This window comes from Chaetura pelagica, unplaced genomic scaffold (assembly GCF_000747805.2).
Source record: "Chaetura pelagica isolate M959 unplaced genomic scaffold, ChaPel_1.0 scaffold341, whole genome shotgun sequence".
Classification (NCBI taxonomy): domain Eukaryota; kingdom Metazoa; phylum Chordata; class Aves; order Apodiformes; family Apodidae; genus Chaetura; species Chaetura pelagica.
Window position 1 is genome coordinate 440828 of NW_009952151.1, and position 13383 is coordinate 454210.

A 13383-nucleotide genomic window follows, 5' to 3' on the forward strand; every position below is an offset into this window, starting at 1 on the left:
TCAAATGGAGCGGGGGGCCATTTGACATGAGCAATTTTGATATGATGTTGGGTGATCCGTTTCTCAGGAGAGGAGGAAAGGCTGGGAAGTGGCTTGCTTGATAGCAGTTGTATTGGTTTTAAGACCCTTTCAACACCTTGAAGTCTTCTGTAGTTTTCCCCGTCGCTTCCAGGCATTTTTCCATGAGGATCAGTGCAGTTGAGCCCCATGCAACAAGCAGTTCCTTGCAATGATTTGCTGATTTTTCAGCTGCTGAAACCCAAGGGGGCCATATGTGTGGAGGGGCTTCTTCTCTAGCTGCAGGCTCCTGCTCATGCCAGCAGTGAAGGGGGGGGTCACTTCCACAGCCAAGAGGCAAATGGATTTTAAAAACCTCTCCAGCCTGCTAACAGAGGCTTTTGCAAAATAAATTAGTGGGCAGAGTGTATAATGGTGCCCTACAGGCATTGATAGCTCTGGGGTGTCCCCAGGTCCCTGGCTGCTGGGGATGGGACATGTGGGCCCTGGGCAGTGCCATGTGTGTCCCCCAGCCAGCACTGCTCCATCATCACAGCTCCAGCAGAGCATTTCCAGCCGAGTCATCTCTGTGCTCAGGAGAGGCCCTGAGCTGTGTTTTATTTTTGCATGGCTGATCATTAAAGGTTATTTCCAGCACTTGTTTGCCAGGAAAATAAGGCATTGAAGGCCCTTTACTAATTAACTGGAATGGCAGGAGGAAGGGGAGGGAATGGCTTTCCCATCATGGCTGCTGTGAAGAAGCTCTTGAAAAAGAAAAAAAAAAAAAAAAGTGGAGATGCTGCCAGGACGAGGAGATTGTTTAAGGATGTTGTTCACTGCAGGAAAACATTGCCAGCAAGCAAAACAAACAAACTTCTCCCTTCTCTTTTGCAGGGTCGTCATGTTAAAACAGGCCAGCTTGCTGCTATTAAGGTTATGGACGTCACTGGGGTAACGTATCCTCCTGCATCCTTAAATTACAGATAAGAGGGGAAAAGGGATGGGGTGTGATAACATATGGGGGTTGGTGGAAGGTTTGTGCTCCTGGGAAGCAAATCTCCTTTGCCTTAATGTGAAAAGTGCCACTAAGAGGTTTTGGTTTTAATAAACGTGTGAGAGAAAAATGAATCTGGAAGAGGAGTGGGAAGTAAGTGATGTGATGCTGAAATGAAGCAGCACCTGGTTCCAGCAGTGGCTCTTTCAAATGAATTAATAAATTCTGAAGCAAATTGTAGCAGCAGGATCATCATGTATTCATGGCACATTTCAGTTTCTCTAAATCCATGTTTTTTAAAAAAAAAAAGCTTTGGTTCCCCAAAGCAACATTCGGGAATTGTTATGAATAACTTTACTAGGCAGATTAAATTGCCCCTGTGTATCCTACTGGTAAAGAGGAAAAAATGCACCACCCTGGGCTCAGAAATGTGGCTCTTTTGAAACTTGCATCAGAGAGAACCAGGAATTTACAAGTTATTAAACGAATAACAGGATTTAAAGGAAATAATGTTTTCACCATTTCCCAGCGGCCACGAAAGAAAAAACAAGTGGAATTACTATGATCCCTGAAAACCTAAACGGATGCATTTAAGAGGGTGACATGAAAGTGATTTCTCGGACACATTACTTATTTTTAAGTGCACTGTTCTACCTCCCAAAGTTCCTGCCTACATACACTATGCCAAGTTTGGGAGTAAGAATGTGTTTTGTTCTGGTTTGGGGGTTTTTTGGTTGGGTTTGTTGGTTTTTTTTAACCAGAATAACACATTTCAAAATTTAGGACTCAATCCCAATCTACCTACCTTATTTTTTTGAATTAATATTTTTAATTAGCTTTCAGGAATTCAGCACATACAGAATGGGCTTGCTCTGAAAGCAGTCAGCTGGCCTCAGGAGTATGTTTTGAAATACCATAGATGTTGTGGTGTGGTATTAATATCTACAGGACCTTCATCCAGGTTCTTTTTGTTTTTGTGCTAACGGGTGAAATTATGCCTGGAAATTATTTTGTGAATGTGAATGAGATTTGTTTCTGTTTACTTGGAGCAGCCACGAGTGCCATTTATCTAGTTCTCATGGGAAGCAGGCTCTGAGGGAATGGGCAGATCCACCAAATGTAATCCCATGGCATAAATAGCGGAGAGATTCCTGTGGCATCAGCTCTGAGGTTGCAACAAATTTAAGCTGAGAAATCAGAATACTACTTTGAAGCCAAACAGGGGCTTAAATTTGAGTCCACGCTTAGTTTGGTGGTTTTAAAATATAATCACTTCCAACAAAGGTGTTGCAGAAGAGTATCCCAAACCTGGTCCTGCCCAATAACCTGTATTTTCAGGGAGGTTTTTAAGTAGATGTCCCTGATCTAAACCTTTGCTTTCCAAAGCAGGCTCTCACATCTCTGAATGTCCAAGGTAGTAAATAAAATATTTGTCATGGGATGTATTTTTGGATATTTAATTATTTTCCCCTTAAGCTGCTTTTGCCATATTGAAACACATTGTCTATTTTTTTTATATATAATGCATGAACTTTTAAAGTCAGTCCTCTAAAATATGTCCCTCACTGAACTTCTGCTCTCTTCTGCTTCTCTTACCCCATGGAATACCCCATGTGGTGGCTTCTCAGCCTTGAGTGACCCCAGTATTGCATGAGTGGAGAAGTAGCTATCAGTAGGTGACAGTGGGATCAGCTGAGGTGCAGAGGTGAGAACTTCCTGTGCTCTGAATGCCACCAGCCTGTAGGTTGCTGAGAGAGCAGGACCAGGTTTAGGCAGGATGGGCGATGACCACGGTGAAGACAGCAAACATCTGACATGCTGATGTCAGATCTAGAGCCATGTCCTCCAGACACCACAGGAGTCATTTCTGGAGTAATACCTAAAGCTGGTCCCTGCATTGTGCCTACAGCCATGTTTGGCACCTGGTCCAGATCAGTGTGAAGGCAGCTGGTGAAAACCCAAACTTGCCCACCCCAGTCCTTCACCTCCTGACACACACTGCTTTCAATGCTGCCTCTGCTTTGTTTTCTCTAGATCTTCCATCACATCCGTTTTTCCAGGATGTCCTTGATGACTGTATTTTTCAGAAGCCTACAGCGAACAGACCTAGCATGGTCATCCCAGCCATAACCATCTGCAGCTTCCTGGCAGAAGTTTTTGGGTTCAAAGCCCACATGTGCTACATGAACTCCCAGCCAGCATCTCATCCCCATCACGTGCCATGCACTAAACCCCCAAAGGCTCCTCACAAGAGTGCTTTGTTTAACTCATCTATGCTCTTGCTGATTACCTGTTAGGGAAGACTGCAGCATAGAGACCCTCCAATTACAGCACTTGATCAGTCTGGGCAACCACTATCTCTGAATGAAGAATTTGGATTCATTTTCCAGGGGTTGGTCCTGCTGCATGACCTGCTTCCAGTGATGGATGTAATAGAATTGATTGATGGAGGCAAAGCATGGCAGCAAAACCTGGTCTGTGGGTTTGGTTGGGTTTAGGGTTGGAGCAGTTACAGCAGCTTGCTGTGATGGTTCCTTCTTCTTCCCTCCCTTGCTGGATTTGCTGGTGGTGATTGCTGGTGACAGTCCTGCTTGGAGCAGGAGTTTGGGCTGGATGCCTCTGAGCCTGGCCATGCAGACATATCCTCAGGTGCTGTCCTGACCTCTGCAGTTCTGATGTTGCTTTCTGGGACTGGCTGTTTTGTCTTTTCAATTTTTTTCTCCCATTTTGAATGCTTCAACCTGAAGAGGGACCTGAGATAAACCTGTGACCAAGTGTCACTGTAGCTATTCTCCGTGTTTCCTAGTCAGGTGCTTTTATTTGTTCCTCTTTCCCTAATCTTCACTGGTGTTCCCTGAATATTTTCTGGAAGGCTGTAGTCATTAAGGCCCTTTTGGTGGTAGTTTGGGAAGAAAGCCATGCTTTTATTGGTGTTGCTTGACACCTTATCAGGGAGCATCACTCTTTGAGAAGAGCTGCTCCTGCAGCTTCCCTGTTCAATGTGGTGTCTCATCCTTTGCCCATTTGTAAAACTGAAGTCAGGATGAAGCAGTTGAGGGACATGAGGGTAATAAAGAAGAATAAAGAAGTAACAGCCCTTCTGGTGCCTTTATAATAAAGCTTATCAACATCAAGGCACTAACTGCTGCTCCACAGCCTGTGGAATTACAGCGGGCTGGAATTCTGTGAGCTTAAAATAAATCCAGGGCATGTTTGATGGTTGTGAAAGCAAAGAGGAAGGACATAAAAACAGGCATTGATGCAGTTCCCCTGCCTTAGCTGCCTCAGCTATTGCTGCTTTGCAGACAGGACAGAGAGGGGCTGTGCCAGCCCATGGGAGCAGTGCTTGTCACCAGGACTGAGTTCATCTGGCAGAGGGTTGATGGACAGACAGCATCTGCCTGCTCCCTGCATGGTGCCACCCCTGCACCAATAACACCTGATGTCCCCAAACATCTTGTGCTTCTTCTGCCTTCTGGGGAAGGACTGGAGCAGTGTCAGATGGGTGGGATGCACCACACAGGAGCACTTCTGCCATGCAATGGTTCCTGGAAACTCATCCTCCTGGGCCTTTGATGGGTCTAGGAGGGTGTGCTGATGCATTACTGGGTAACGTGGGTGTTGAGCTTCAGAGTAGTGCAATACTGAGGTACATTATTATATCAATTATAAAGGAATTTGTTTTAAAAGATAGAGGAATTCTAAACTCTGGAAACATGTAATTTGGCTTTGATGTCCAGATCTGGTGGTGGATGCCCTCTGGATGGAGAGCATGTCTGTGTGAGGGCTCAGTTCCTGGGCAGACCTTGCCTTGCTCCTGCCCTGCAGGTCAGGGCCCTTGGCCAGTCCCTGCACGTGCAGCTGTTCTGCTGCTCGGGAACTTCCTGGGACTTGCTCTCTGCTCCCACTCATGCCACAAGGTTTGAAGTAGCACATGGGGATGGTGGGTCACTAACCCATGTGAGGGGACTGCTGCCCAGCCTTAAACTCTGCCACCACCTTCAGGATCCCCATCTGGGGGAGTCAGCATGATCTGAGCCGTTTGGAAATTACCTGATTATCTGATTCCCAAATCACCTGATGATCACTCCAGGTCAGGGTTCAGAAGTGCTACAGGGAATGTGGCAAAGCCTGTGTTTTCTCCTTAGCTTTTTTTTGCTCAAGGGCCTCCATTTAACCTGTTAATCTCCAGACCTGAGGCTCACAGGGCTCCATTGCAAAAAGTGGCTGTAAAAAATGGTGCAAGGAAACTTAGGCAAGGTCAGTCAGAAAGTGGAAGGTCACTCATGTACAAAGAGAAACGGGAGCCTGTGAAGTGCAGTCTTGTAGTGCCTCTGTTTTTGTTTTTCTTTTTGTCTCATCCCAGGATGAAGAGGAAGAGATCAAACAAGAGATTAACATGCTGAAGAAGTATTCTCACCACCGGAATATCGCTACATATTATGGTGCTTTTATTAAAAAGAACCCACCAGGAATGGATGATCAGCTCTGGGTGAGCTGCTTTCTTTTCTTTGGAATAACTGGGCTTTGACACAAATGATTTACTGTGTTGTCCTCTTACCACCACCTGTATTGCACAAAAAGCCTTAGTTTGCATCTGTCTTTTTTTAAGTCATGGTTTGAAAAGGCTCTTCCTGTGCTGCAAAATACTTTGCCATTTTGCCATGAAATCTTTGCAGGCTGATGATAAAAACATTTTTATTCTGAATTGTCATTAACAACATCTTTGTTACAACATTCGATTGCAAATGATTCCCATCCTATGAAAATAAATGCATTTAAAAAACAACAGTTGGAGGGAGCCAGGAGCTCTGCTGGGAAGATGGAGGCTGGGCAGGCAATGCTGGGTGGGTCCTGCAGGCTCTTGTTGCTGCTTCTCCTGCTCAATGTTTCATGGAGCCAGAGCAGGGAAATAAAGAGGAAGGGGACAGCGAAGGGAGGGCAGGAAGGTCTGTGGCTGCTCAGGCATTTTGGTGAAGATGCCTCATGCTGCTAAAGAGCTGCAACCTGCCTTGCCTCTCCATAAATCCTTACCTGTGTCCTCCAGCTGCTTCCCCTGGCAATGGCATTCCCAGACTGTGGAGGGTAAAGTGTAAATCTGCTGTCTGTCTCCAGAAACAGCCAGGGCATCAGAGCCCACCCCATTGGTGGCAGCTGGAGCTTGCAGAGGCAGGGCAGGGCAGCAAGAACTGTGGGTCAGGGCTTCAGATGCTGCCATAAGAGAATGAAAAATGAGTTCTAGTTCCTGTGCTGTGTTCTGAGCTCAGTTGTGCTGATCTAAGTCTGTGGAACAACAGCTTGCAGTACCCATGGGTGTCTGACAGAGCAAGAGGGAAGGGATTCAAGCTGCAACAGGGCAGGTTTAGACTGTACATTAGGAAAAAACAATTCACAGCAAGAGTGGTCAGACACTGGAATAGGCTGCCGAGGGAGGTGGTGGAGTCACCATCCCTGGATGTGTTTAAGGGTGGTTTGAATGTGGTGTTGGTGGAGATGGTTTAGGGGAGAACTTTGTAGAGTAGGGATGATGGTTGGACTTGGTGATCCCAAGGGTCTGTTCCAACCTGAATGGTTCTACGCTTCTCTGACCAGCACTTTGAGACCAGCAGCTTTGTTAGGGCGGGGTTGAAGGGAAGACTACATATGAGTTATCTTAAATATAGTGACCTGGATATTGTCCTGTGGTCTAAATCGTGTTTATTTCCTCACAGTCTTGTGAATGCAGTCAGTTCTGACTTAGCCACATGTGGTTTTCAAAGTTTTTCTGTGTCTGGACAAGATCATTAGAACCTAATTTTTCAAGGGTAACAAATAGCCATGGTTCATCTGGGAAGTCTTGGAGATGTTGAAGGGCAGCAGAACACTCTTCCCTTTAGTTTATATATAGCCTGGGCTTTATTTTATCAAAATGTTTGGTGGCTTCAACTGTTTGACCCTGCACTCATCCCTGCATCGAGGGTACTGGGAAATGGAGCATTCAGGGCACATTCCTCCTGGGACAAAAGTGGAGCTGATGGCCTTCTGCACCACTTTGTTACCCAAGACTTTCTGGTAAACTGAATTACTGGGAAGACTCCAGGGCTTGGACTCCAGGGACTTTTCATACTTGGGTTTTAGGGCTGGTTTTGGTGGGAGCTCTTAAAAATCATGTTCTTTGCAGCTGGCCTGGGATTAAGCAGGAGAAAGATGTCAAGCTAAGAAATGCCTTTTCATCCCGTGAAATTAATTTGATTTCAGCTGGTTTATAATCTGTTTAAAAAGAAAAAAGAAAGAAGAAAAAAAAAAATAAAATAGGAAACCAGCCCACAGCATTTCCCCTGGTGCTGAAAAGCCCCACCAACTGTGCCAGAGCCTTTCACAGTAAATCAAAGCCCTCCCCAGCTCTGGTCTCTGCCCAGTGTCCTTACGCTGCTTGGGTCTGGGGTTAGCACAGTCTGACCAGGTAAGAGGGTTTGGTGTTTTTCTCTTCTCCAGCTCCAGTGCAAAGAGCTTATGGCATATATACAGGTGTTAAGAAAAAAAAAGGGGTTTTAATGATTTGACCAACCAGAACAACCCAAGTGTCCGAAAGACAAGCCCAGCAGAAAACTGCTTGCATTAAGAGAGGCTCTTTTGTCAGATCCTCCCCATCATGCATGAAGCAGCAGAGAATGCTGTACATCCTGTGTCACCTTCAGATGGTGAAAGTAAGGAGAAGAACCTGGGCTTTCCGCTGGCAGGTTTCCCATCCATAGAAGGGGAGGTGGTGTTCATCACTCAGCTGTGCTGCTTCCCTCTTGGCCCCTGGGAGAGGCAGAGTAGAAAATCTGAATTCCCTTCTAGACCAGCTGCCTCTCCTCTCAGTTTTAGGGCAGCAAGAACTGTGGGTCAGGGCTTCAGATGCTGCCATAAGAGAATGAAAAATGAGTTCTAGTTCCTGTGCTGTGTTCTGAGCTCAGTTGTGCTGATCTAAGTCTGTGGAACAACAGCTTGCAGTACCCATGGGTGTCTGACAGAGCAAGAGGGAAGGGATTCAAGCTGCAACAGGGCAGGTCTAGACTGTACATTAGGAAAAAACAATTCACAGCAAGAGTGGTCAGACACTGGAACAGGCTGCCGAGGGAGGTGGTGGAGTCACCATCCCTGGATGTGTTTAAGGGTGGTTTGAATGTGGTGTTGGTGGAGATGGTTTAGGGGAGAACTTTGTAGAGTAGGGATGATGGTTGGACTTGTACATTAGGAAAAAACAATTCACAGCAAGAGTGGTCAGACACTGGAATAGGCTGCCGAGGGAGGGGGTGGAGGCACCATCCCTGGATGTGTTTAAGGGTGGTTTGAATGTGGTGTTGGTGGAGATGGTTTAGGGGAGAACTTTGTAGAGTAGGGATGATGGTTGGACTTGGTGATCCCAAGGGTCTGTTCCAACCTGAATGGTTCTACACTTCTCTGACCAGCACTTTGAGACCAGCAGCTTTGTTAGGGCGGGGTTGAAGGGAAGACTACATATGAGTTATCTTAAATATAGTGACCTGGATATTGTCCTGTGGTCTAAATCGTGTTTATTTCCTCACAGTCTTGTGAATGCAGTCAGTTCTGACTTAGCCACATGTGGTTTTCAAAGTTTTTCTGTGTCTGGACAAGATCATTAGAACCTAATTTTTCAAGGGTAACAAATAGCCATGGTTCATCTGGGAAGTCTTGGAGATGTTGAAGGGCAGCAGAACACTCTTCCCTTTAGTTTATATATAGCCTGGGCTTTATTTTATCAAAATGTTTGGTGGCTTCAACTGTTTGACCCTGCACTCATCCCTGCATCGAGGGTACTGGGAAATGGAGCATTCAGGGCACATTCCTCCTGGGACAAAAGTGGAGCTGATGGCCTTCTGCACCACTTTGTTACCCAAGACTTTCTGGTAAACTGAATTACTGGGAAGACTCCAGGGCTTGGACTCCAGGGACTTTTCATACTTGGGTTTTAGGGCTGGTTTTGGTGGGAGCTCTTAAAAATCATGTTCTTTGCAGCTGGCCTGGGATTAAGCAGGAGAAAGATGTCAAGCTAAGAAATGCCTTTTCATCCCGTGAAATTAATTTGATTTCAGCTGGTTTATAATCTGTTTAAAAAGAAAAAAGAAAGAAGAAAAAAAAAAATAAAATAGGAAACCAGCCCACAGCATTTCCCCTGGTGCTGAAAAGCCCCACCAACTGTGCCAGAGCCTTTCACAGTAAATCAAAGCCCTCCCCAGCTCTGGTCTCTGCCCAGTGTCCTTACGCTGCTTGGGTCTGGGGTTAGCACAGTCTGACCAGGTAAGAGGGTTTGGTGTTTTTCTCTTCTCCAGCTCCAGTGCAAAGAGCTTATGGCATATATACAGGTGTTAAGAAAAAAAAAGGGGTTTTAATGATTTGACCAACCAGAACAACCCAAGTGTCCGAAAGACAAGCCCAGCAGAAAACTGCTTGCATTAAGAGAGGCTCTTTTGTCAGATCCTCCCCATCATGCATGAAGCAGCAGAGAATGCTGTACATCCTGTGTCACCTTCAGATGGTGAAAGTAAGGAGAAGAACCTGGGCTTTCCGCTGGCAGGTTTCCCATCCATAGAAGGGGAGGTGGTGTTCATCACTCAGCTGTGCTGCTTCCCTCTTGGCCCCTGGGAGAGGCAGAGTAGAAAATCTGAATTCCCTTCTAGACCAGCTGCCTCTCCTCTCAGTTTTAGGGCCTTTCTCATGGGCTAGTGAAAAAAACAATGTTGCAAAAGCTACTTTTCTTGCACAGAAGGGTGCTGGGGTCGGGAGGATTTTTTAAGTGTGTGCCCAGTGCTGGTGAAGTTATTAGTGGGGAACTCCCTGGCTGTGGAGGAGAGGTGTGCTGGTGTCTCTGTGTTAAATAGCTCTTGTTTCAGGCTCTGATTGAATTAGGACTTGTGCGAACTCTGTCAGTCTTGCCGCTCAGATAAAGGCTTGTTTATTTTTCATTGGCCCTTTGTTGAAATAAAACGGTTTCTGATAATGCCCAAGTAATTCTTTTTATCGACATTCAGGAGGCTGATACGGAAATAAAAAACAAGGAGCTCTTTCAGGGGAGATTAAGATCTCTGGGAAGCAGGGCAGGCTTCTGACGTGAGGTATTGTCAGCGCTTCTGCCGCGGTGATGAGCAGGTCTGGTGGTGCTGCTGCTCCTTTCCATAGCAGCCACTCACCCTGAAAGATGAGCTTACTAAACAGGCAACTTTTCCTGAAGTTAGAGGAGCATATTTTAGTAGACAATGATGGAGAAGTGCGTTACAAACCTGATGCATTATTAAAGAAAGGAAGCAGATGCCATAAGGACAACCTTTATAGAGCATAGGCTTATTCTTATGTTGGATGAAGTGTTGCTTTCTGTGGATCTTCAGGAGTGATTGTGCCTGTCTCAAACCAAGGCAAGGGAATCCTGACAAAAGTAGCCTGTGGTGAAAAGGGGCAAGGAGAGGGTGGGCTACTGGAGCTGAGGAGATGACTCGGGACAGTGAGACCCAGTTTACCAGATAACTGCTGCTTCTCAGAGTTAAACTCATTAAATTCACCTTGCACATGTCAGATCTAAGGTATGGGGGGCAGCCTGGGGCAGAGCCCACCCAGGGCATAGCCATCCTGATGCATGGTCCCTGGGACCAGTGGCCCTGGCTGCCCATGGATGGATGAATGGATGGCTGCCATGGCAACCCTGCCTGCACTCAGAGCTGCATCTGTCATGAATTGGGGAAAATTTGCTAACAGGCAGGTTGCCAAATACCTGGTGGGCATGGGCAGAGATTCCATGGGGTCTGAAACAGTTGGATGGCCTCTGGTGCATCCACTGTAGCTGGTAATCTGGGCCAGTTTTGGGGAAGAAGGAATTAGGGTGATGTAGGAGCAGAGGCTGGGTCGGGGTGGCACCGCTGCAGCACTCAGGGCTGTCACTGCGTAGTTGCAATGTGTTTTCTTATCATGTAGAACCTCAGGGGCCCACTGAATCACTGCAGGGTGGTACCAACAGAGTCACACCAGGGATCTGGAGAGCAAAAATGGGAGCAGGCAGGCTCCCAAGGTGGCTGCTTAAGTGGCACAAGCCATCAAAGTGCTGGGTTGCACCTGTGCAGCTCAGAGCAGGATTGCTCTTAATCTGCTGATAGGCACTGAAGAATATTTTGGGCAGTTGCTGACACCTTGCATCACAGGAATTAAATCATTAAACATTTGAGGAAGGATATTTTTTGTTGGAGCTGCAATTCTGACTAGTCCCTCAAACCCTGCAGTCCAGGGGTCAGTGGGGCTGCTTTTTCAGCTCTCACCCAAGAGCCTGGGGTTAGCAGGGAGGCCTGCTGCTGCTTTCTGGCTGAGTAAGCCAACACTGTTTCATTCTCACTCCTCTTCAAAGTGATGTCAGTGCTGTAAACATTGCAAGGCTGTGAGCCCAGCTCCTTTCACTGCCATGCCTTAGCCCAAAGCTCTCACCCAGCTCAGGACCCATGGTGGCATCTGTTGCTGTCTTCCTAAGGGGCAATAGTTGCTTTTCTGGCCTCACACTGCAGAGAGATGCAGGCAGGCTGCAGCCAGGCAAGTCATTTATTTATGAACATGTGCAGAAACAGCTTGATGCTGCATTGGAGAGGGGAGAGCAGAGCAGCTCTGGCCTCACTGCTCCCACTCACTGCTCCTCACTGCTGCAACACACACCCTGCTTCCATGATAGCACCAACACAGGTGATCCAAACCCCTTCTTAACTTCCTACTGAGTATTTTAGTCATTGCTTAATGCTAATTAGATCAATATTTCTCTCTGAAATAGGCATCAGCTTTTCTGCTCATCCACCAAAATGAAGGTCTCTACATTATTATTTTTTTAATTCTTCATCCCTGGCTGCAGGTGCCAGGTTTGTCATGAGGGACCTGGTTGCAAGGGAGCCAGGCAGTGGGGTGGGATGGGAGGGTGGGTGCCCTGGGGATGCAGGACTGCATTGCACCCAGGTTCTGTTTTTGTGCAGAGCAGGAGGAAGGATTTCCAGCAGTGTTTAGCCTGAGGATGTTTTGTGCTTGTTTTCTGTAAAAGTCAAATTATTTGTGGGGTGAGGAATAGGAACACAGAAGGATTTGGCTTGTGGAATAAAGGAGCTAGATGATAATGGTGGGTCGTCTGGACAAGCTGGGGTAGTTCACCATCAGCTGGATTGGGGTTTCTGTACAGGGGCTGCTCAGACTTGAGCCCTTCTAGGTGATGTGCACCAGCAATGGGAGCAGAGAGCTTACTGGACATTCCCAGATTGGGGAAGGCTGGTGGTTGATTTGAAAGCTGCAGAAGCTCTTTAAACAGAAAAAAATTGTGAGACAGCAGGACACAGATTTACAGCTGCTGCTTCTGAATTTGCCTTGCTTGTGAAGTTTGCTGTCACTCTGATAGGAAGAGCTAAGAAAATGCTAAATGAACTGTATTTAAAAATACTTCCTCAATAAGTGGCCTTGCAAATTACATTTCAGAAGATGATCCTACCCTTAGCCCATCTCGATGATAGTTTTAATTAGGGTTAATAAAAATTCAATCTGCATTTCGAGTTTACTGTCTTACCCCATCATGACTTCATCTTTAACAAGACTGGTAGTGACTATTCTAGTTTAAGTGCCATTTGAAGCCTTTCCTGAGTGCACTAAGCTCTGTCCTAAAATCAGCTGGAGCTTTAGTTCTCTTTTGTTTTCTCCTGGAAGGCTGTTGGTTGTTTTCCAACCTAAGTATAGCCATAGGGTGTTGATGTATTGATACTATGCCAGTATCTACTTTGGTCTTTTCCCCCTTTGGTACTTACCTTTCCATACTGTTGACATTAAACACTTATATCCCATGGCCATCCGTCTCCTGGCTGGCTGGACAAATCTTCAGGTCCTCTCAGAAGACCGTATCATCTTCAGTGTGAATTTATCATTCCTGGGCTCCATCACCCAGCAGGACACACAGTGCTGTGGGTGAGATCTCAGCCGGCCTATAGGTGTGACTCCTTCTCTTTGGAGACTGCATTGTATGAGTTGTAGATGGGGCTTCTGTAGCATCCTTCTGTCTGAGGAGCACCATGTGCTGCCAGGTTTCCTCCAATTCCACCCAAACCTTCTGGAAAAGGCGTTTTTCCATGTCAGGTGTCCATTCAGTCTTCAGTGTGGACAGGGATACTCAAGCAACCTCATCGTCTTTCTGCTGCTCATTCTTGGAGAACTCACGGCTGAAGCTTTTGGGAAGGGCCTTGCTGTTTGCAGCACGTGCACTGTGCTGAGCCCCCGGGCCCCTGCCCAGCTGGGCCTGGAAGCTGCTGCTGCCAGAGGTCTGCTGGGGCTGGATATTTTCCTATGGATGATACAGGACCGTGCAGCTCTTAAAAGATGAGTTGGAAAAACTTCTCTTGAGAGTATCTCTT

General features: G+C 46.5%; 1 protein-coding gene across 1 annotated transcript in view; it reads left to right on the top strand.

Moving 5' to 3' along the window:
- TNIK (TRAF2 and NCK interacting kinase) overlaps window positions 1-13383 on the top strand; it is a 131116-nt gene that overhangs the window by 52946 nt on the left and 64787 nt on the right. Inside the window, exons 3-4 of the mRNA XM_010006829.1 lie at window positions 892-948; window positions 5358-5483. Coding sequence (XP_010005131.1) covers window positions 892-948; window positions 5358-5483 — 183 coding nt within the window. The remainder of the gene's footprint in view (window positions 1-891; window positions 949-5357; window positions 5484-13383) is intronic.